The sequence below is a fragment of the Labrus bergylta genome, chromosome 16 (assembly GCF_963930695.1).
Source record: "Labrus bergylta chromosome 16, fLabBer1.1, whole genome shotgun sequence".
NCBI lineage: Eukaryota > Metazoa > Chordata > Actinopteri > Labriformes > Labridae > Labrus > Labrus bergylta.
Genome location: NC_089210.1, coordinates 16,610,964 through 16,634,757, shown reverse-complemented (window position 1 = coordinate 16,634,757; position 23,794 = coordinate 16,610,964). Strand labels below are relative to the sequence as shown.

Below are 23,794 nucleotides of genomic sequence, written 5' to 3'. Positions count from 1 at the left end.
ATCACCACAGGAGCTTAATGAATCAGGAAGAGTTTTAAAATCATGTTCAGTTCATATTATTAAGTGACTTACTGTTGTAAGGTTTTGAAGGTTACAAACTCCCTCCTCCCACAAACAATGATACTGGCCATTTTTTTAGCTCCATAAATAACAACAAGATCACATTGATTTTTTTCTAACCTTTTACTACCAGCGCTACGGTGGCCTGCAAGGGTATCCGACCTGCAACAGCCGAAATGACTTACATCAGGAAATACGTGCAGCAACGTCAGAAACACTGTTCCTACAACAGCAAATGCAAAAGTCCAAAACTAAATTTGAAGCCCACCAATGGCGGTTTCCATGTTGGAAGTACCATCTCAATCGTATTTTAGGTCAACCCAGTAACGGGCATAAAGGTGGAGCTGAGGCGGGCCTTAAGCCTCCCAACAAACGGCTACAAGGTGCCCTTGCAGTCATATCAGTCACGCCTCTAAATATGCATAACTCCTTCCTTCATAAAATCAAAACATGTCATGTCATCCTCATACAGTGTGTGCCAATAAAGACATGAACTACTCAGACACAAAACGTTTTTTTGTGGCACTCTGTAAACATGTTTATTTCTGATGTAAAAATGGGGTTTTATTACGGGTGTGTATGGGACTTCCTTGGCTTTTGCCTCCAGTGGAAACTCAAAGAACTGCACTTTTTTTGCACTTCTTTATTGGCTTCTTTTTTGTCAACAACAGAGGTTGCCAGTTGCGTAAAATACAGAAAATGCTGTAAAACCACTGCTAATACAATTAAAGACAAACATGTTCACATATTTAATTTTTATTTATAGATACAAACGTAAAGTTATACAGTACATAGAGGATACGAAGAGAATGAATCACCACAGTGTGCAAAGGTTTATAAAAGTTCGGCATCCATTTTGGAAACAAAAATAAATAAATGAAATCATCATGAATATAATTTTTTAATTTTTTCACAGTTTTTTTGGTTAAGCTGAAGGTAATCTATATACCTTTCAAAATAAAACAACCCGCTGAGACTTTGTCCGAGACTTCCTGAAGGCTTAAGAGCACATGCAAGTCCAGTAATCAGGACGAGGAGGTTCAACATGCAGAGAGCATTCACTAGCAGAGTATATGATGTGAAGATAAGATTTACAACACCAGATCTGCTTCTCTTGATATTTGTGTGCTTTCAAATGATGTCAGTTTGTTGTTTCAAGCCAAATTAGTATTGTCTGCGGCAGTGATACTCAACCCAAGGCTCTCGAGCCACATGTGGCTAATTTGGGACTAGTTGTGGCTCTTTTAGGTTGTACTTGGAGAAAAAAATCCAAAGTAATTGTTTAAAAAAAGGAAACATTGTCAGCAGAAATTATTCTTTGCAAGTCATGTCACTTTGTTTCCCCTCACATATTTCAGGAAAGAAAGAGGTTTTTTGATTGTGGCTCTTGCAGAAATATTTTTTGGTCAATGTGGCTCTTAAGTCTAACAAGGCTGAGTACCACTGGTCTATGGTATCTTTACTTGTGTGGCACTTCCTGGTGCAGGCCAAAAATCCAGTCACACCTCGAGGGCGGGGCTAATGGCTTTGGGTAATTCTTAGGTCAGATTCACACAGTGATTCATCGACTGGAATGAGATGCATGACCCACAACAAGCAGGGCGAGAGTAAGGCACCCCTACGTGTTGTGTTTGAGATATTCAGGAGCAAATTCAGCAGTCAGGGCTGAACATGAAGTCCAAAGCTTGTCTCTCTGCTGCAGCCACGTTTGGATGCCAGAGGTCTACACTGAAAATGACCCGAGGTCCAGCATCTGACGGCCCTGAGGGGAAAAAAGGTGCAATTATAAGTCAAACAAAATATGTCAAGAATTTAGATCATACTATGTGGAACAATTCTCTAGAAAATATATTCAAAACAATGACATTAAGAAGTAAATATAGCATCTTTTTGGTAAAGAGTCCAAAACTTTCTACGGCTTGCTTTGCACCCAGAAATTATGCATACAATATTATTTTTTAATTTTTTTAATGGTAAATGGACTTGAGCTTATATTGCACTTTTCTAGTCTTCTGACTCTTCAAAGTGCTTTTACACCGCATGTGTTGAAGCAGCAGGAGCAATTCGGGGTTAAATGTCTTGCCAGAGGACACATCGAACATGTTGCTTCAGGAGCTGGGGATCGAACCCCTGACCTTCCGATTGAGAGATGACCGACTCCACCAACTGAGCCACAGCTGCATTGTTTTAAAATGAAAATCCAAAAGGGAATATATCCACTAATTTCCCAACCACTCAAAATTTGATAAATGGTCACACATTACAACGAAATTACTAAGATGAAATGTCATGATTCACCAACCCTTGTGGGAGACGGTGTGAAGGAAGGAGTCATCGACCAGGAGGCAGTGTCCCTCTGACCAGCACTGAGGCTCTCCTCCCACCACCAGCTCACACGAAGGTGGAGTCTGCAGACCTACAAACAAGATGTGTGTTTGAACAGTTTGGCACAAAAATACTCATCTAAGAAAAGCATGGACTTCATCCCTGTGTGTGTTGGAAAAAGAGGATTAAAGCCAGATGGGAGCGCCGCACAAGTGGGCTAAAGGGTAATCGAGCCTCAAACATGACCCACAGAATTTTGCATTTACAGTAATAACTGATTTCCCATTTTTGGTTTATTAAAGTACAATATTATTATGTGATATGTGCTGTAATACAACCATGTGTCCATATATTCAGTTGTGTAAATAATAATTCCCATGTGTCTTCAGCAGAGAGCACTGAAATTTAAACCAGTATATTATGTGATAAACAAAGGGCATGCCAAATGTATTTTGAGAGGCAACGACAAGTCTTTCTTCCAAGGTATGTTAATGTTGTCTTTTTACTCACCAAGATGACATCTCAGGCGTGTGTTGGTGGGTCCGTACGAGCTCCCCAGCGTCGCTCCGGGCCCCAGTAGCCAGAATCCAGCAGATCCCAAAGAGTTGCTGCTTATGAATGTCCGAAGAGAGAGAAGTGTGCGGTACGTGCAGGGACAGGAGCGGCAGTTTCCTGCCACGCAGACACCGGCACTGTACAGAGGAAACACTGCCTGACCCTGAAGGAGACAAGGAGCTGCAGTTAATATGCGACCCAGGTGAGACTGATGCATCAGGGGTCGTATTCATAGAGCTGCTCCTAGTACAAAGAGCTGCTCCTAGTGACTCTATTCTGAGAAGATTCTTTGTCATGATGTTTTTAAGAATTTCTCCTTAAAGTTAAGACTAGATCCTGCTAAATATAAAACATTATTCACAGAGCTTCCTAGTCCTTAAGAGGTCCCCTGAGGTGAAAAACTGTCAGCAGTAGTGAGGAGGACTTTGAAGAGGCACCAGGAGCTCTGTGAATTTAGGATGGACGCCATTCTCCCTGTTCACAGTTATCGTACTTTTAGATAATCTTTAAATAGTTAAATATTGTTGCTCTAATTTAATTCAGGCATTTAAGTGTTTCTCGCGCTACCCCTTTACTTTGCCTGACAGAATTCCCTTGCGTACCTTTGGTCCCAGAACGGTCCACCCTTGTTTTTGTTCAATGCCGCGTTGATAAACCGCCTTAAATTCAGCCAAGATCGCCGAGTAGTTGGCTTCTAAGACCTCGATGTCATGTCGATGAGCATCACGGGGGAAGAAAGGAACGCTTGGGACATCGGGGAGGAAGAAGAGATGAGGCTTCTGTATGGTGGAGTGATCATTCAGTCTGATCTGAGGTAAGAAAAATGACAAAGCAAATAATTCTGAATCTGATTTCTTCATCAACTGAAGAAACATGTCTGACCAAGTAAGGTGTTTTTCACATGGGCAGGTAGTTTAGTTCTTTTTAAAAACCCACCAGCCAGCCTCAATGAATCAATAAAAACTTAGTTAACTAGCTATCAGTTTAGTTAAACAGCTCATACACGCATAACCTCCTGCCAAAAACAGAAACCAGATTAAGGTTTTAGTGAGCATACCTGCTCACGGAGGCCTTTATGAATGCGGCCCATGCCCACCCAACTGTAGCGCTTGGCGTACTCCTGCAGAGCTGCGTACAGTTTCTTGGCCTCTGCAGAGGCCTGAGCTGGGAACAAAGCATGACTCAGCACTGGAGTGAGGTAGCCCTGTCCCTGCTCCTCGTCCTCCTCCGTTTCCATGGAAATAAAAGGAGTAATTTGATCACTCCTTGACAGCTTGGATCGTGCATTACACTTTGTCCCAGCACAGCTACCTCGACGGGACATCATGGACCGCCTGCAGCCTGACTTGAGCTTTCCAGCATGTGCGTGGCCTGGGATCGGCAGGTCTGAGCCAATCCGGTAGCAGTGCCAAAGGAAAAGCAGAAGCAGAGTCCAGAGGAGGCCGCTCAGTGAGTGCACCCCCAGCTCGACATATGGAGGCAAGGGCAGTGTGCTCATTGACCAGTGCATCCTTTAAAATACTGAAACAGAAAGAGTGAGAGGCTGTGGTTAGTATTGTGGAATAATCTGGGCTCATTAGGGGTTTCAATAAAATACTAAATGTGTTTTGTTTTTATTGTCAGTCGTTAAACAATCCGAATCAGACATTTTTTTGCTTGTCGAAGCCTCATACATCACAGTAGAGGATGGAGAGGCTCTCGTTTTTTCCTGATAAGCACAGCCTTAGTGCCATGATGCTGCTTTCAAACAGCCAACTCATTTATTTTCTTCACTTTAATCTCCTCCAGGGTCACAGGGAGCTGAGGCCAATCCCAGCATGCACAAGTGAAACATTAATGAGAGGTTACCGGTCCATCACGGATCCACTGACTCATTGGTTTAGTTGCTGCTGACTACATGCTGTTATGTAAGTCCTGATCTTGGACCCTTTGTTCTCCGGGCAAACTAGCTGCGGATGTAGCTGACGATTTCCCTCGCATGCAATATTCCGACGTGACGTTTTCACATCTACACTCTGCAGCCATGCCTCCCATTACTTCATCGACTGTGGTCAAGTTTCCCTTTGCATGAAGGTTGCTTACTTCCTCTTTGAGTGATGTTCCACCTTCAGTCTGAATGCTATTCATGAGTCATTAACAAAGTCAAACATAAGGAGCTGTGTAGTGAAATCTTTCCTCGTCTCCAGGATTTCTGGGCCCCGTAAAGAAACACACTGGACTGCCTCCAACACAGCCTTGGCCAACCCTGCGATATTGCCAGTTCAAACAGCAAGAGAAAGAAGATATGTCCCGAAATTAAAACAAGACATGACCCAATATCTGACGTCTGGCACTTTTTTGTTGCCTTAGTATCGACTCACGTATCGGACTGTTTGATTTTTACGAGTATTGTATTGAAGTCTAAAATTCTGGTTTCTTGTCGATACTTTAAATTACCAAAACGTTGTGTTACACCCTATAAATCTATCGCAGTTCAAATTTATTTAACTTTGTTTTGAATGCATCTTTTTGACACTTGAAATGTTTTTTTAATGAAGAAAGTGCACCATGTTACAGATAAATATATCATAAATCAAGTCTATCCAGTGTAAATGTGTCTGTGAGTCATGACTGCCTTTGTCTCTGGAGGAGAGCGGAGGCTTTAGTATGGAGGTGTGGCCAAACAGCAGTTTGTTTTGGTTTCATGCTGGAGCTCAAGGGCGACAATTGTCTTATGACAATTAGGCTTAGATGCAAACAAATAAAATAAAAAAATGTTTGTTATTTTCAGGCCAAATAAGATCCCCATCCTCCACTGGGGCCCTGGGCAGTCATCTGGTTTCCATCTTATTCTACCTCGACGTTGATTTTATGACCACCAATAAAGGAGTAGAAGATAACAGAACAGGTTGAGTTCTGACCTGTAAGCACTTTGTCTGGAAAATGGATTACACTCGATTTGGCATGTCCAGAAGGGTTGCATCTCTCCTGGTTTTGTTTGTTTTGCAGTTGCTTCAGCATTCATTTTGTTTCCGCTCTGCAGCAGCAGCCGCCGCAGCTCAGCATGCTCATGTTTAATGTCCGCATTCCGTGTAAGCGCAAACACCCACCCACTAAAAGAAAAACGTGTCAGTAAAAGGTCTTCGCCATGCTTTACTTTTAGTACATGCAGGCTAAGCGCTCATAGCACTGTCTGTTTACCTTGATCAACCGTGCGGGGTTGTTCGGACACACTTCAGCACCGTGTTGGTTGACAGCTCCTCCAGCGCCCACAGACACAATGTGGAGAATCTCCCGCGCGTCGCTGCAGTTCTCGTGAGCGGCCGCTAGAGCGCACCTGGAGCTTCAACACAAATGCCCTCACATCATAGCCGAATGCGTCAACCACACGGTAACCAGCTAGGGGCATCTCACCAGCACAAACCCCGCCGTGTTCCCGGGGCCTAAAGCAACAGGATAGAGTCCAAGCAACGGAGCGCAGGACGCAGTCTGCAGGGGAAAAGGTAAGCGGCAGACACCTGAAGACGTTTGCTGAAATGGTTCTCGGTGTCACAGTTGTAATGACTGATGCCAAAAAAAATAAAAAAATCGTCCTCCGCACAAAGAGGGCCGGGGGAGGTGCGAGTGATGCTGCCTCGTTTAGCCCCATCATTTTGTCACACACCAGGATGACAATTTCGCCGAGGAAACGCCTCGACTGAGCGTGGAGGGTCTTTTTGACACATCACCATTTGCAGGTTGACACCAGAATCAGGATCAGAGTCTACCTGCGGTCTGTTTGTTGGATTTTGGAATAGCGCATTTTCGGGCATGTTGTTGCAGATTTGGGGGAGAGGATGCAAGGGGGGAGAGCCTGAATATTAAACCTTATACCGTGTGCATCGTCTACCTGCTCGCCATTCCTACACCTGTTAAGAGAAAGACACGGTATACGATGTAATTAAGGTTTTTGCTAGTTGTCTACTGAATGCATGTTCTGCAGATTGATGGAGCTGAGCTTTTGCATGATCACCTCGCAATGATCCTCCAGTCCGAGTCACTGAGGCCTGTGTGATGTAAACAGATGCTCAGGAGCTGAAGTGCGAGAGAATTTTTAATGATCTGACTAATCATTCCCTCTGCGTTTCCACAACCAGCCAACACGCATTATATCCGTTTCTGCCTCAGTGAAAAAAAGAGATACTAATGTGCATTACAGCACAAGACACAGTGATGGCTCTGTGTATACTGTTACATAATGAATTGCAAATCAATCTGCTCGCTTTAACCTTCTCAGGTCATTTCAGTTTCATCCAAAGCCATGAGGTTCGCACGCCTCTCTGTGATGCTGCTGGTCACTTTGATGCCCCTTGTTTCAGGTAAATGTACATACATGTGTGTGTGTGTGTGTGTGTTGTCTCCTAATGCATGCACATTTAATGCTCCAACACAGTCATGAACTCACACTGAATGTTTTGAATCTCAAATCTAGAAGTCGACCAGTTTTCTGTTTTGTGTTCCGCTAACAAGATTTTCTTTTTAATTTGCATCTGAAAATGACAAAACCGATAATCCGTCGTGGCTCTTTCAGGTATGAGCTTCATGACTCCTGAGCCTGATTCACCACCAACATCAACCCCAGACTCGTACCCTCTGGGTGACCTGATCCACGCCGCCCTGCAGAGTAAGGAGTACTTGGGAGAGGCTTCAGCAGGCACAGGTGCAACACTAACACCAGCTTTTTATGGATTACATAATGCAGTTAAAAGACAATACGGCTCCTCGGAGATGCTATAAATTGAATTCAACCTTCTGAATTTTGCAGGTACCACCACCAACCCCACGCAGGCGGTGCCTGGGCTTGGGCAGACCGAGTCCACAGCGACTGTCATATCACCAGGGCTGCTCACCACAGCTTTGAGCTCCTCTTCTGCCGCGGGCCAGACAGGGCCCAGGAATACCATGTCCTCGCTGCCCGTAGAGGAGGAGACAACCACCACCCTGATCACCACCACCACCATCACCACCATGCACATGCCAGGTACCTGCATGTCACCACTCGGCTTTGTGTGTTTATGCAGATGTAGAGCTTGTCAGAATGTGTGATACTTTTTCAATACCTCAGGTTTTAAATCAATTCAATCTCGGTTATTTTAATGATCTAGCATGAAAAAGTACCCACGCTTAAAAAGCTACATCTATTGCAAAAAGAAAGGTGCATTCAAGGGGAATTAATCCATCTAAAACTTGCAGACAAAAACCTACACAGTGTTATTTGTACAAATGCACTTGATATAACTTCTGTAGAGAAACATTGCTGATGTATTTGTGCAATTCAGACAGTGAGCAGAAGTTTGCAATTTTTGAAAAGAAATTACCCATTATTGGGTGCCTTCTATTTTTGTTGTAGCGGAATCGAACCAGGTATGGATATCGTTAGATTCTTTCAAGATTGCATCAGAGTTCTCACCTGTAGCTTTCGAGCTGCTCAGATTTAACAGCCCTGGCTGCTGCATTTTTTTTTTTTCCTACTGAATTATTTTGGATGCAGATGCAGCTTCGCTAATTTCTGTTCCCTGCCTCAATTTGAAAAAAAAAGAGAGTAACATGGAGATCTTGAGTGACATGGTAATGTGAAACATGTTGTCATAAAATATTCATGACAAAACATCAACAGGCTCCTGAACAGTGTGAGCTGAGAGGGCTCAAAAACATCAATACTCCAGTACTATCTATGTACTTACATTACATTACATTTTAAAATTGAAACCTAGTGCGAGGGGAAAAACATGTTTGGAGAGATTAAAGCGTATCACTTTGAAAAAATATTTGGATGCTTAAACCTGTGAGATATAAAAACAGATAAGAGGGGGTTTTCCACTCCAGATGATTTTCTACATTGTGTGTCCTCTGCCCTCCAAAAGCCCATCCTACTTAAAGGCCCTGTCCTTTTCTACAAGCCTGGTAATGCTGCACGTTTTGACAAATAAAAGGCCCACAGATGAACTTCAGCACGTGTCCGAGAAAGACAGAACAATGCCAGTATGTGTGCCGCTGTGAGGGATAAGGTTAAAGGTCAGCTGGAGATTCACGTGTGTGTGTGAGCTCTGCCTCTCAGAGTGTCCTGTCATGATGATCCAGATAAAGACTAAAGAAAGGTAAACCTCAGTGAGAGGCAGGAGGGGCGGGGACGAGTCTGCGGCTCGTGCTCGCTTTACGGTTTGGAATAAATGTTGAGATTATGAAAAAGAAAACATTTTGTTTTTACGTCCCTCATTGGACATTTGAACCCTTTAGTGTTCATACCGAGCCATAGACCAGCATTTATAAGTGATTATATTAACTCTCTCTCTCTCCCTCTCTCTCTCCCTCTCTCTCTCGCTCTCTGTCTCTCCCTCTCTCTTTCTCTTTCTCTCTCTCTCTCTCCCTCTCTCTCTCTCTCTCTGTCTCTCCCTCTCTCTTTCTCTTTCGCTCTCTCTCCCTCTCTTTCTCATTGGACATTTGAACCCTTTAGTGTTCATACCGAGCCATAGACCAGCATTTATAAGTGATTATATTAACTCTCTCTCTCTCCCTCTCTCTCTCCCTCTCTCTCTCTCCCTCTCTCTCTCTCTCTTTCTCTCTCTCTCCCTCTCTCCCTCTCTCTCTCTCCCTCTCTCTCCCTCTCTCTCTCCCTCTCTCTCTCTCTCTTTCTCTCTCTCTCCCTCTCTCTCTCTATCTCTCTCTCCCTCTCTCTCTCTCTTTCCCCCTCTCTTTCTCTCTCTCTCTCTCTCCCTCTCTTTCTCTCTCTCTCTCTCTCCCTCTCTCTCTCTCTCTGTCTCTCCCTCTCTCTTTCTCTTTCGCTCTCTCTCCCTCTCTTTCTCTCTCTCTCTCTGCCTCCCTCTCTCTCTCTCTCCCTCTCTCTCTCTCTCTCCCTCTCTCTCTCCTCCACAGTGCAGCAGGTTGGCAGAGATGTTCTGTCTTACAAAGCAACATCAAATTAGTGATTTGTAATTTAATCTATTTATCGATGTCCTAATTTTGTACACAGTTTAACATTCTTTCTGGTGTCGATTTACACTTTTCTCGTCTTCCCCATCTTTTTGTGCGCATGTGCTCGTTTGGAAATAATGAAAGGCCGGTCTCATATTGCTGCCTGTCCCAAATAAAGGCCGGATCATTTCATAGACTGAAGTGAATGAAAGCCCGGGCTGAGTGTGAAATAACTTAATCAGTAAACTGAGAGCAGTCAGGTGCAACCATAAACACTCATATCAACACTGTAGTTATTCTGATATTAAAGGAAGAAGTATTGGACAAATCAGTCAGTCAACAGGGCCATCATGACCAGAATACTAATAGGGAACACTGAAGGACAGAATCCCATCCTGTACGAGTGACAGAGGGACGCTTACATGATCCAACATGTCAGCCTGGGTGCTCTCACTGCAGGCGGACGAGAGCCGTCACTCATTCTGCTCATTAAATTAAAGGAAATGTGATGAGCAGGAAGGAGGTGGGTCATCTGATTTACACCAGATGTGAGTGGGAAACTTCAGGGCAAGGTGATTATTCAGGAAGATTTGCATATTCCTTGTTTGTTTTTTTGAACCTGCTGTGAAAGCTACGACCATCAGAGAAATATCTGAAACAGTGTTCATCATCGAGCCATGCCAGGTTTCTAGTGTGTTTGGTAAATATGCAGCCACAGCCAGCAGCTGGTTAAGACTAGCTTAGCTTAGCACAAAGACCAAAGAAACAGCAGCTAGCCTCGCTAAAGACTGTTTGGTAGCTTGCTTTGTTTAATCAGAGATTGTCAAGTTTAAGACTAAACAAATGTCTTTTTTTGCCAGAGGTTATCTGTTCGACTTTATATCTGCCAGTAGATGTTGCCAGGCAACAAGCAGAGGCTCCAGGAAGTCATAAAAAAAAAAAATGGCCAGGAAGTAGTCAATCTCATCACTCCTGACTTAGCGTATTATTCACAACACAGACTTTTAAATATTAAAGATCTAGTCAGTTCTGCAGTGAGCTTCAGGGTGTTGATGGGCAGATTTTTACATTTGGACTGAACCAAGGCTAGCTGTTTCCCGCTGTTTTAACACTAGCTTGATGCTAACTTAATGCTATATTCTTACTGTAAAAGTACAATGAATCAAAACAATACTACCAGATACAACAGGCGGGTTCGAAGGCGAGTGTGCTCCAGTCAAGTCACTTCAAGCGTTTCACATCAAACTCGCCCAAACATTCAGATATTATTTCTCTGTTTCTCTCTACAAAGACATGCGTCTGGAGACGAGACATTCAGAATATAATAGGCATTAGTTGTCGTCCAGTAAACCCCTTCACCAACACACAAATGTGCTGCAGTTTCTGGTGTACAGAGACCTGGCAAATTTATGTTCCCATTGAAGCATCGGCGCAAACAACAGAGGAGAGATTTCCATTTGTTACAACTTTCATGAGATTTTCCAGGATTGAAGCCATGTCTCCTGTGTCCGTTTGTTATTTAGATTTCAGCAGTAGGCTGTGTGTCACTGCCTTCTAGCGATGCAATATTTTGTTGTCAAGAAATGCTTTAATTAATGCCTCTTTCAATACTAATGTTTTTTCTATTATGTGCAAGTATGCAAAAACAACAGTCCAGAATCACACCCAAAAAAAACACATGTATTGTTTTTACACATATGCACAAAACCCCTGAAAACTTCCTGAATGTTCGGGCCAAATCAGAAATGGACTTGAGCTTGTATATTTCTTTTCTAGTCTTCTGACTACTCAAAGGGCTTTCACTCTGCAGGTCACACCTACACATTCACACACTGTTGGTAGAGGCTGCTGCGTGAAGTCCATCAGAAGTAACTCATCCAGTCATACACATTCATACGTCGTCAACAAAGCAGCAGGAGCAACTTGGGGTCAAGTGTTTTGCCCAAGGACACATCGGACATGTTGCCTCAGAAGCTGGGGATCGAACCCACGACCTTCCAGTTTGCTTTGTGCAAATGTTTTGGAAAATCTCCTGCGAGGGAGGTGGAGGGGATTATTCTCTGTGCACTTTCTGAAACGGCTTCCCTTTGCGTTTATCTGAATGTTCTTCTTCGCTCTTTCATTGATGTTGTGAACGTGTCAAATTACACACAGTATTAATATGAAGTCAAAAATGTCTCCCCCCCCCTCCCGTCCAATAGGGACAGTCTCCCGCTGTGAGGTGCATATGTGCAAACAACTGTGACTGTATGTCTTGCTGTGGAGCATTTCAGCATTGCTCAACCGGTGATTGCATTTGCATGCACGACAGAATTACAGTTTTAATTTGATTACAGCCTCCATGGTGACCAGGCAGAGTCCGACCTGTGTGGCTGTAATTCATTTCAGCGTCAGCGAGACACAATTGCTTGTGGGATCAAGGTCTTCCTTTCAGCTCCCTAAATCACCACAGCACTGCTCTGCATGTGGCAGCTTTAAGAGGAGTGTGTGTGGCCCGTCTGAACCTTCTAATTTCAGGGAAGCTTCTGTGTAATTATTTAATTTCAGCTCAAGAACACATGCCTCAAATACAAAAACCCTAAACAGAGTAGCGAGACACAGGGATTGTGCTTTCCTCTGTTGGTACCTCAGCTCGGGGGAATATCTTCATTTTGCCTATAAAAAGGAGTCCTTTATAAAATACATTCCTGGTATACTCAGGGTAGATCATGAGCAGTGTGGGAGGAATCTTCCAGAGCAGAGCACACACAGTTCACACAATTCAAGAGACGATATCGAGATGCCTCTCTCATCTTTACATCGGCAGCAATCACTCCCACTCCAAAAATTGTTTCTTGATCAAAATGTTATGAGGGCTAGAAGATTTTGTTGTGGCATTTTTGGTGCCATCAAATGTTGCAAAATTTGACTTAAACCAAGCGGCAACCTCGGGTCTTGAAAAATGAAGCCAATGCAGAACTACGAAATCCTGGAGTTTGTCAGGTGTCCGCTTGAGGCTGGCTCTAGGAGCTCCAGAAGTCACATACACACCACAACCAAAAAAAAGCCATTTACAGCAGAAAAAAAATCATGTTTACAGCCTGGTACAAAAAACAAATAGGTCTGATTAGTTATCAATCAAAACAAGGCTGTCCCCCCCCCCCTCCCCCCTCCAATGAAAAAGAACTCCGACTTGATGACCTGTGGTCAAGACAAGCAGGTGAAACCAACCTGAGGAAGAGAATTTGTTTACCGACGAGCTAATGTAAAACAACTTTCAGTAGCAGCTCACGCTCCGGTGTTTCCTCTGCAAAAAAAAAAGATTCCACATAGTTTTACTTTTAATACAACTTTACATGAATCAGCTGAAAGAAACAACAAGGAGAACATCAATTTTTCGATGAGATATTGTTGAAGTTTGTCTCACTTCCATTATGAAACTGTTAAAGAGAAGCAGAAGTTGAAGAGCCGTCTTTTTGATCCGTCATCACTCTGTAAATACTCAAACTTGTGAGGATGTGAGTCATCCAGCTTTTGTAAAAGAAATCAAAGCGCTGTCTTGTGTTTTGGAAAAGAAAGGATTGTTGTATTTCTCAGATACACATTTCACAGTTTCCTCTTCTCTTTCCCTCTCCACACAGTGCAATGCAATGCAACTTTGTCAGCGATGGAAGATATCGTCGAGTCACCCGATCCTGCATCGACATCCTCTTTTTCCCCGCTGGAGTGCACCTACAGCATCACCGTGTACCCGGGTTATGGAGTGGAGATTCAGGTAGAATGTGCATGCTCTCCTATCCGTCCATCCTCAGAAACATCTTCCCAAAAGTAAAAACAATCAGCTGTAATCGTGCCAGAGTCCACATCCTTGTTTCATAAAGTCTACAATGTGTTTACTTGTTCACTTGTTTACATAAAGACAGCTGCAGAGACAGAGGATGCATGTCATTATTCACTGTTTTCCCCCTCCAGGTGAGGAAGGTTAACCTTTCTAAGAAGGAGTCTCTGACCATCATGGGTTATGGAGGTTTGGGACTTGAGCTCCTGGCCAACGAGACCTTGATGCGAGAGGGTCAGGTGATCCGCAGTGCGACCAATCAGGTGTACATCCACTACCGCAGTCTCCAGCAGAGCAACCACGGCGTGTTCAGCCTCCACTATCAAGGTAAAGGAACCCTTTTGCTTTTGTAACATAACTAGAGAAAGCATGTTTTTTTAAAGTATATTATTTCAAAGCATGTTGAAAGGAGAAGCGTTTGAACTCTTTTGAACTTTAAACTCAACTTTTTTATCTTTCATCTCACACCAAATAAACTGACTTTCCTTCCTGTTGCATCACCCCCTCAGCCTTCCTGCTGTCCTGCCCGTTCCCGCAGTCTCCTGAGAGCGGGGGAGTGACAGTAACAGACATCCATCCCGGAGGTCAGGCTCACTTCCACTGCGACCCCGGCTTCCAGGTCCGCGGCCATGAGGTGGCGACGTGTGTGAACACAACACAGCCGCACTGGAGCACCCCTGAGCCGCACTGTGTCGGTCGGTAAACCCAGCGAGATTTAAATGAAATATAAAAAAGACACGTCAGGATTGAGGTGTCTCTCAGAATATAACATGGAGTATTGGGGTTTTTTTTCCCGCAGCTGTGTCCTGCGGAGGATGGGTTCGCAATGCAACAGTGGGCCGGATTCTGTCTCCTCCTCCTCCGTCCGTCGGTAACCACAGCAACGGGAACAACCTGAGCTGTCATTGGTTAATCGAAGCCAAAGAAGGACACCGACTCCACCTGCACTTTGAGAGGATCGCTCTGGATGAAGATGATGATAAGTCCGTTTTTATTTATTTATACAGATTCACACAACGATGGTGATGCCTCGCTCTTCTCTCGAGCTCATCCCAGGTCGTCTTTGTGGTTTGTTCCCCTCAAAAGGTTAATCGTGCGAAGTGGAAACAGTTCCCTGTCTCCACCGCTCTTTGACTCCGACCTGGATGACGTCCCGGAGCGCGGGCTGCTGAGTGAGAGCGCCACGCTCTACCTAGAGCTCACCGCTGATTCCTCCTCCATCCCCCTGCTGCTGGCGCTGAGATACGAGGGTAAAGCGGAGAGAACTCAGATACCCACAATGCATCCTCCTCATGTGAAGTCTTTTTCCACATCTAACAAAAACACAAATGACACCGCATAGCTGCTCACCCTTCCAACCTCGATTAAAGTTCAGTGTCAGCTTTCAGCCTGAAAACAAGTTCAGTATAATTTCTAAAAAAATAACCAGAAGCATCGATTATAAGAAGTCAAAAGAGACATCAGCGGTCACTTTGTCTGTGGTTATTTTAAGATGTCTGATAGAGTATTGATGTGCAGTGTTTGAAAGTCGGTTTTGGAGTTAATGGACTATAGCTAAAAAATGGACAAAAAAAAAAAAAAGAAGCTTTCTCCTCATGCGTTAGTTGATGTGTTTTTAAAGAGAGCAGTAATGAACCACATGAGTGCTTACAGTCTGCCCACGCTCCAGCAGGATTTATTTTCAGCTCTGGAGATGCACAATTCAGAAGCTTTTAGCGCCTCACACCTGCTTCTTTCCATCCAGAAGGGTTTGAGATTCTGGGTCATGAAAAGCTTTGTTATGGTTGCTTAATTTTCTTAAAAACCACTAAAGGAATCCCGGAAATGTATATCCTGAAAATTAAAGCAGTGTGTCTGATTCCCTTTTTTTCTGCGTCTCTCCTTCAAGCCTTCGATGATGAACACTGCTGGGAGCCCTACATGCCCCATGGCAACTTCAGCAGCAGTGACATCACGTATCAGCTGGGAACCACCGTCACCTTCGCCTGCTCCCCGGGCTTCGTCATGGAACAAGGCTCGGCCACCATTGAGTGTATCGACCCGAGCAATCCCCACTGGAATGACAGCGAGCCCGTGTGCAGAGGTACGTGCCAGACGCTCTCAATCCCTCGATCTGTCCCTCGTTTGTGCCTGAGCTTCATTTTTGTTGATTTGACTGATGCCTTTTGTTTTTAAGAGCAAACAGGACCATCAGCTCAGAGATGACCTATCTCTATACATATCTTTAGACAGCTAATAAACAGCATGGAGGCTTTGTTTACCCCAGGAAAGATTCACAATGAGGAGGACAGTATCCAGTTTAGAGAAAGCACAATGAACAAAAGTCATATCCCTTTGCGGATCTTGTCCTGAATATAACAAGGTAGAGCTGCCTTTGGGGGGAGGGGGAGAGAAGGGGGGATGACACACAGCAAAGGGGGGAAGTCGGATTCGATCACATGGCCGCTGCAACAATGACTATAGCCTCTGTGCATGGGGCAAACGACCACTAGGCCAAATGCTTCCCAAACAAATCACTTTTTAGCTTTGTTTATAAAACACATGCTGCTTGATTCATTCATATTCAAACTGAAAAGTGTGGCGATGGCTTCCTCGAGTGTCAAGATGTTGAAGCATGAAGAGTAAAGGCGCGCAGACTGTGTCATCAGCTGCTCTGTTTGTGAAAACTGAGAGCGACGGAGACGAGACTCTCAGTCAGAGAGCGGCTGTGGCTCAGTTGGTAGAGTCATTGGCTCTCAACTGGAAGGTCAAGGGTTTGATCCCAAGCTGAGCAACATGTCTGATGTGTCCTTGGGCAAGACACTTAACCCTGCATTGCTCCTGCTGCTTTGTGGTGGTGTATGAATGGATTAGTGTTGTACTTACTTTCTGATGTACATTGCTTTGGATAAAAATGTCTGCTAAGTGAATTGTAGAATTGAAAAAACACAGGTGGGGTAGTTTTCAACCAAGCAAGAAAGACACACAGAAAAATGTGTGCTTTAGAAAACACTGGTAGCTGTTAGTAAGTGATGTGAAGGGAAGTGATCCGAACACTGAAGAGGTCAGAGTTTGAATGGTCGTCTTTAACATCGAGGGCTTTCTCCTTCTGGAAACTGTGGACCGCTTCCAACCTGAGGCTGATGGGGGATTGGTAGTGATGCTAATGTTACTACAGTATATTTTGCACTCACTGAAATATATTTTATTTTTGTGTAAACATAAGCACATAGGAGAGGAATGAATCCATCAAAAATCTCTGCAGATTGTCTAAATTGTGCAACAAAAAAAAAAGGAAACATTGCCAATGTGTTCATGCAAATTAGACGGTGTGTAGGAGTTGACTTGCAATTTGTGAAATTTCAAGAAATAACCAAATATTGGGTCCTTGATTTTGTTTCCGTGGTGTTATATAAGAAGAGTCTGTGAGATCTAAATCTGCTCTCCAGAAATAGATGTGTTAAGATAAATGAAGCAAAGATATTTCTCCGTGTGAAGTGATCTCAACAGGTTGGTGTAAAAAAAAAAATAATCATGGATTCATTTATCAGCTCTAACAGCTGTGTGTCTTTTTTTTAGTCTTGTTTTTAAGTGTGGCTGCTTCATGCGTCCCCTTTCTTTTTACCGGTTAAAGAAAATGTTTTTATGAATCTGCTGCGGCTGAAGTCATCACATCTCTCCTCTGTCAGAGCCGCCTGACGTCATCATCCGCTCTCCTTGATCATTCCTCTCTCTCTTTATTTATTTCTCTCTCTGCATCAATAATTCATTCTCCTCCACTGGCTCGTCTTTTTCCCATCCCATGTTTTTTTTTATTATTTCATCACCCTTCTCATCGTGGTCTCACTTCCTCTCCCCTCCTCTCGTCTCTTCTGTAAGCTCTGTGCGGAGGAGAGCTGACCGAGCCCGCGGGTACCATCCTGTCTCCTGATTGGCCCCAGAGCTACTCCAAAGGACTGGACTGTGTGTGGCAGATCCATGGCAACGAGGAGAAACGCATCGAGCTGGATGTCCAGATGTGAGGATTGTAAATTGTCTTATTTTAGCACCCTGCAAACAATAGTTACTGAGGTTGTCAAAATGTTCCACGCTTCACTTCTTTACATACAATCTGTTACTTTAATGGTAATATCAAAGAGTCTTTTTCATGAGAGGAGCTGAGGAGAGGAATGAATCCATCAAACATTGAAGGCAAACTCCTGCACACAGAAATGTTGCCAACGTGTTTGTGCAATTCAAATAGCGTGCAGAAGTTCGTCTGCAAATTCTCATCTTTGAAAACAATAAATGAGCCAACATTTGGTTGCTATGGACTTCCTCTTTTGTTGCTGTGGAATCAAAACGGGTATCAAATGTCTTTTTTATTGTTTTTCTCTTTTCTCCTGAAAGTCTGAACATCCGCCACACCGATGTGCTGACTGTGTTCGACGGACGTGATCTCATGTCGCATGTGATAGGACAGTACCTGGGGTCCAGAGAGCGTTTCCAGGTCGTGTCTGGGGGGTCAGAGGTCACCATTCAGTTTCAGAGTGACCCCGATGATTCCAGTTTCATCCTGAGTCAGGGGTTCCTCATTCATTATCATGGTAAGTGCACCTCACTGGTGTTAAGATCGTGAGGTCTTTAGATGTTTGAACTTTTAAATCATTAATTAAGTCTGCGAGAAAAGGAGGAAATCTTTAATTACTGTCGTTGCTCTCTCTCTCTCTCTCTCACTCTCTCTCTCTCTCCCTCTCTCTCTCTCTCTCTCTTTGTGTCTCTCTTTCACTCTCTCTTTCTCTGTCTCTCTCTCACTCTCTCTCTCTCTCTCTCTCTCCCTCTCTCTCTCTCTCACTCTCTCCCTCTCTCTCTCTCACTCTCTCTCTCTCTCTCCCTCTCTCTCTCTCTCTCTTTGTGTCTCTCTTTCACTCTCTCTCTTTCTCTGTCTCTGTCTCTCTCTCTCTCTCTTTCTCTGTCTCTCTTTCTCTCTCACTCTTTCTCTCTCTGTCTCTTTCTCTCTCTCTCTCACTCTCTCTGTCTCTTTCTCTCTCTCTCTCTCACTCTCTCTCTCTTTCTCTCTCTCACTCTCCCTCTCTCTGTCTCTTTCTCTCTCTCTCTATCTCTCTCTCTCTCTTTCTCTCTCTCTCTTTCTCTCTCTCTCTCACTCTCTCCCTCTCTCTCTCTCTCCCTCTCCCTCTCTCTCTCTCTCTCTCTCTCTCTCTCTCCCCCTCTCCCACTCCCTCTCTCTCTCTCTCTCTCTCTCGGTGCAGAGGTCGAGCCAAACGACACCTGCCCGACCCTCCCTCAGATTGAGTTCGGCTGGATCAGCTCGTCCCACTCCTCCCCCGTGAGAGGCAGCGTGCTGACCTATCAGTGTCAGCCGGGATACGACATCAGCGGCTCCGACATCATCACCTGCCAGTGGGATCTCTCCTGGAGCAGCAGTCCACCCACGTGTGTCAAAGGTCAGACTTTAAAGATGGCTGCTCCAGACAGAAAGTTAAAGCATGCACTCTGTACAGAACTACTTTACAGTTTTTTTCAGATGAGAATCTGGGTTTATTGCCAAGTACACGGAATTTGACTTGGTGTATTGGTGCTAAACAATTAACACGGAAATAAAGCAGAACTAACAACTAAATAATACAGTATAAGAAGCTATTACAATATATAAAATAGAATTTAAAAATGTAAAATATAAAAAAAAACATAAAATGTACAAAAAATCTTACAGTAGGTAAAGGTTAGATAAATATAGAGTCAAGGTTTATCTATGAACTTAGAATATAGTCGACAGGGTGGAGATAAATGCCGTCATGTCTGTCCCTCTCTGTCCCTCACAGTCCAGCAGTGTCCTGATCCAGGAGAGGTGGTCAACGGAGCGCGCTCAGTGCGCCCTGAGACTGGTTTTGCCGTCGGTACGGTCGTTCGTTTCTCTTGTAACCAAGGCTACCAACTGGAGGGTCCAAGCCAGATCTCCTGCCACGGACGAGACACTGGTACCCCGAAGTGGAGCGACCGCAGCCCAAAGTGTGTCTGTAAGTTCTCCCGCCGCACTCTGCTGCTTCTGTCTGGCGGTCTGTGACGTTCATAAAAGAAAAAAGAGAAAAGTTCTCGACTCTCCTCGTTTTTCCTCTGAACAGTAAAATACGACCCGTGCCCGAACCCTGGAGTCCCTGACAACGGTTACCAAACTTTGTACAAGCACAGCTACCAAGCCGGAGAGACTCTGCGCTTCTTCTGCTACGAGGGCTACGAGCTCATCGGAGAGGTCATCATCAGCTGCGTGCCCGGTCACCCGTCTCAGTGGAACAGCCCGCCGCCCTTCTGCAAAGGTAAAAGTTACCATCATGTCATAATTATTATTACATGTTGTGACTGTTTTTAATCAGGGAGCAGAACCAGAACAGTCTCATGAAGTCTCTTCGCTGTCAGATTAGCGGCGTTGTTCTGCTGTTACCTGTCTTCAGTCATAGATCAGCGTTAACACACTTTGTTTCTCCTCTCTCTCACAGTGGCTTACGAGGAGCTCCTGGATGACCACAAATTAGAAGGTGATTTATTTTTTCGCCTCTTCTGTTTGTGACGTCACTAAAGTCATTAAAAGTTTGTTACGCAGAGTGTTTGAAACGACTTCATGAAGCTCTGACTTAGAAACATTGGCACCATCTAGTGGTGGTTTGATGAATTACGCTCAGATAGATCTGCATGTTTTGTGTATTTTTTTTTTTACACTGGATCATGTTTTTTTTTACAAACAACAAGTATACCTGCTGCATCGTAAACTTCCACATACTTGCAACGGCGCTGAGACATCATGGTGCGGGTGGTTGCAGACTCGGTCTATTTACTTTTCTTCTAAACTTTGTGGCGCCGTTGTTGTCATTTCCGGTCTCATCACCGTACAGCTCTACACTGCTCCAAGTGGTTATATGCATATTGCATTTCGGGGATACATAGCGTTGCTTTCTGAGGACAACCAACGCTCCAAACCACCGCAGGAAACACACATAAACTCTGTTCATAAGTGATTAAATCAGGAGTGGAAAACATTTGAGAAAATCGATAACCACATGATGTTCTTTCTTCTCTCTCCGGGTTTCTGAAGTCGAGTTCTTCGAAAACGCTGTGATGAATATGTTCTTTAGTGGTGATGTTTTTATTTTTATCCTCTCTCAGTGTCTCAGTCGTTCGAGCCGTCCCATCAGATCCTGAGTGAGAACATCGCCTTGGCTATCATTTTGCCGATCATCCTGGTCATCCTGCTGATCGGAGGAATTTACATGTACTATACAAAGTGAGTGTGACGTCACCGTTCTGTGTGTGTTTTCTTCCCCTGCACTGTGCACACTGGATTCTTTATGTGTCGCTCTATTTGCTCTCTCTCTCTCTCTCTCTCTCTCTCTCTCTCTCTCTCAGCATATGCAGACTAGAGTGGAAGCCGCTCTTCTGGAAGTCTCTTTCTCACACACACTCCTACAGTCCCATCACAGTCGAGTCCGATTTCAACAACCCTCTTTACGAGGCGGGGGTGAGTAGAAAACAAACCCTTCAGACCTTAGACTCATTTCTATCAGGGTTCATGTGGACCCATAAAAAGTCTTGAATTAAATATTTGAGGTGGGGTTTTTTTTTATACTAGTGAGAGGTCTTAAAGGTCCAATCAGTAAGATGTGTAGTGAGTGAGATGATAAAGTGAGCTTACTATATGATCAGACATTAATGAAACATGTTGAAGTGCTGGTCGCTATGACAACAATGCAGCAGCCAGTATGTCCTCCTTCTAACTTTAGATTCTGGTCCTGAATGCTCTGGATTTGTTTGGACCAGAGAAGGTAGGCGGTTTTAAGGCACCTACACACGGCCGTTTTGGACGCCCCTCGGTTTGCCAGATATGAGAGCAGTTATCAGGTCAACAGGTGTTGCAGTGATGGAAGCGGGCAAGAGAAGTGGTTCAGATAGAAGTGATTGTACCCGACCTAAAAAGCCTCTGCATGTTTCTAATAAGCTCCACGAGTAGAAACGTGCTCAAACTAGGATCAATATTGGAGATGCTTTTGAAAAATGGAGAGAGGTTAGAACGCAGAAAGGTTTACAGACCGATGCAGAGCTGGCTGGCTGGCTAAACCCCTCCCCCAGGTGGGTGACTCTCCCACAGCTAGGTGTTTGTTCTGCCCTCTGAGTCTGCCTTCTCACCGTAAACAATAGGACATGGAGCGAGAAAGCATCGAGTACACCCAAGCCCTTCCAGAGAGGGGGCGTGGTCAGACACAGCTCATTTACATATTTAAAGATACAGACACAGAAACAGCCTGTTCTGAGCAGGGCTGAAATTGAGGGGTTTATAAACATGATCAAATACAGGATCAGAGTGGATTTAGAACAAGAAACTTCACACACATGATTTGAGGAGCTCTGAGACTTATTTAAACTTGTTGAAGAGGAGGAGGATATGTCATCTTTAAGATGAAGAATAAAACTGGGAATTGTTGCAAGATATGAAAACTTTTAAAAGTAGGATAATGAGAATCAGGAACATTTAGTCTCCATAAAGTACAATACAAAAATGAGTTGTGATTTTCTCTGTTTGGGTCTTAAAAAGTGTTTTTTGTTTACAATGTTTTCTAATTGATTTCTGTCTTCGCCCGCAGGACACACGGGAGTACGAAGTTTCCATTTAAAGGAGAAAAACGTCTCGTGAGAAATAAAAACCACAGAAGGATGAAAATCTTTTGGGAAAAAAAAAACTAATTTCGTAGTATTTTAAGGCCTCACTCCCCCTTTGACTCATCCGTTTATTTTCATGATCGGTTTGAACATGTTTTTTTTTCTCTCAGCTTTCTGAATCGTGGCAGTGTTTTATTTTTGATCTGTTGCACTGATACGGTCAGCCAAACGTGGGTCCTACTTCACATCCGTCTGTGTCATCAGGACCGGTGCCTTACCAAGAGATTGACAACAAAGATGAACAGCGAGGGATGGGAGGCGAAAGAACGGGAGGGGGGAGGAAACGGGGGGAGGGGTGACGGGTGGATGGATTTATTCGTTCAGTAAAATTATTAAGAGGCCAAAACATCTGAGAAGTTGGCAATACTTACAGAAGTTACGATCATGACCATGCGGCACACGCTGAATGTTTTCTTCATGTTTATATTTTACATTTTACTAAACGATAAAGTACGGGGGGGGGGGGAGAAAAGTTTCTAATCATGAGTCGAGTTTTAGATCAACACAGTCGTTTCTTCTTCTTCTTCTTCACTTTGTCTTTCTCTCTGTGTAACACACACACACACACACACACACACATGCACACACACACAAATTGAATGTAAATATCTGACTTAATATTGATGAGGTTGATATAAATGCTAAATGATATATGAGCCTCATGTATACTCTTCTACAAGGTGTCGGGAGGTGATATATTTTCATTATCTGTACGTAATGAAAATTCAGTGCCAAAATATAATGTTGAATAATTTAATGTCTCTAAGTGTTTCATCTGTTGTTGCGATACTGTTTACGAAGGCAGTGTTTATTTAATTCTCCGCTCTCTCTCTCTCTCTGGCGTGCGTCGTCACCCAGCGTCACGCGTCACACGTCACGTAGGACCAGGCGAGGACATGAATGTCATTCAATGCTTAAAGCATGCACTGATTGTAAATTATATTGCTTCTGCTCAATCTCGCCATCCACCGTCCTAGTTCCGGACGGTTCTCATTCTTATCAGATTCGATGTTGTATGCACTATGTTGATGAAAATTACAAACTTTGGCTGCTTGCTGTGATGCATTACGTATTTATTTATACCTGATTGTCGAGGCGGTGAATGTCGGGTCATTCACTGTGCCAAATGAAGGATCCTGGAGACTGTTGCTTTGTAGAATTACTTCTTCTCTTCTCATCAGTAGCATTTCTTTGCTTCATATATGAATACACTCTTTGGAAGGCAGTGAACTTAAATGCTGAACTGGAAATAAAGTCTCTGTTGAATGGTGTTACATGTGTACAGATGTGTTTTATTTCCTTCACATAACACACGCACACATTGTTTTATTTATTTTATTAATCAGGGGACATTGTGCAACAACGTCGAAAAAAAGAAAAATGAAAAGATGGTTGCACTCAGATTTAGCAAGTCGCTTATTT

At 43.8% G+C, this 23,794-nt stretch overlaps 2 protein-coding genes across 5 annotated transcripts; one reads left to right on the top strand and one right to left on the bottom strand.

Moving 5' to 3' along the window:
• Nucleotides 1-800: 800 nt before the first annotated feature.
• asphd1 (aspartate beta-hydroxylase domain containing 1) lies at nt 801-6,250 on the bottom strand. Its single transcript, XM_020659009.3, has 6 exons — nt 6,121-6,250; nt 3,998-4,461; nt 3,543-3,749; nt 2,896-3,103; nt 2,363-2,476; nt 801-1,822 (listed from the first exon to the last, which is right to left on the bottom strand). The coding sequence occupies exons 2-6, from the start codon at nt 4,448-4,450 to the stop codon at nt 1,713-1,715; spliced, it is 1,092 nt and encodes a 363-aa protein (XP_020514665.1). The 5' UTR covers nt 4,451-4,461; nt 6,121-6,250; the 3' UTR covers nt 801-1,712.
• On the top strand, nt 6,177-23,643 carry sez6l2 (seizure related 6 homolog (mouse)-like 2). 4 transcript variants are annotated; one of them, XM_065964644.1, is made up of 19 exons: nt 6,177-6,422; nt 7,196-7,277; nt 7,490-7,618; nt 7,724-7,939; nt 13,491-13,624; nt 13,822-14,014; nt 14,197-14,382; nt 14,487-14,670; nt 14,774-14,937; nt 15,576-15,770; nt 17,546-17,684; nt 18,056-18,252; nt 18,916-19,110; nt 19,489-19,683; nt 19,789-19,980; nt 20,161-20,199; nt 20,825-20,942; nt 21,065-21,176; nt 22,297-23,643. In XM_065964644.1, exons 2-19 carry the CDS (start codon nt 7,220-7,222, stop codon nt 22,324-22,326), a joined length of 2,676 nt encoding a protein of 891 aa, XP_065820716.1. In that variant the 5' UTR covers nt 6,177-6,422; nt 7,196-7,219; the 3' UTR covers nt 22,327-23,643. The 4 variants fall into 4 exon arrangements, with proteins under 4 accessions (XP_065820716.1, XP_065820718.1, XP_065820717.1 ...); XM_065964646.1 differs by lacking the exon at nt 6,177-6,422 and adding an exon at nt 6,636-6,656; XM_065964645.1 differs by lacking the exon at nt 6,177-6,422 and adding an exon at nt 6,664-6,691.
• Nucleotides 23,644-23,794: the final 151 nt, after the last annotated feature.

Excerpts from the sequence above, each read along its gene's own strand:
- asphd1 (XM_020659009.3), bottom strand. The coding sequence starts at position 4,450 with ATGCACTGGTCAATGAGCACACTGCCCTTGCCTCCATATGTCGAGCTG. Across the intron at positions 2,477-2,895 it reads ACGCCTGAGATGTCATCTTG|GTCTGCAGACTCCACCTTCG; the intron begins GTGAGTAAAAAG and ends TCTTGTTTGTAG. Across the intron at positions 1,823-2,362 it reads TCACACCGTCTCCCACAAGG|GGCCGTCAGATGCTGGACCT; the intron begins GTTGGTGAATCA and ends TTTTCCCCTCAG.
- sez6l2 (XM_065964644.1), top strand. The coding sequence starts at position 7,220 with ATGAGGTTCGCACGCCTCTCTGTGATGCTGCTGGTCACTTTGATGCCC. Across the intron at positions 14,015-14,196 it reads GTTCAGCCTCCACTATCAAG|CCTTCCTGCTGTCCTGCCCG; the intron begins GTAAAGGAACCC and ends TCACCCCCTCAG. Across the intron at positions 20,200-20,824 it reads GGATGACCACAAATTAGAAG|TGTCTCAGTCGTTCGAGCCG; the intron begins GTGATTTATTTT and ends ATCCTCTCTCAG.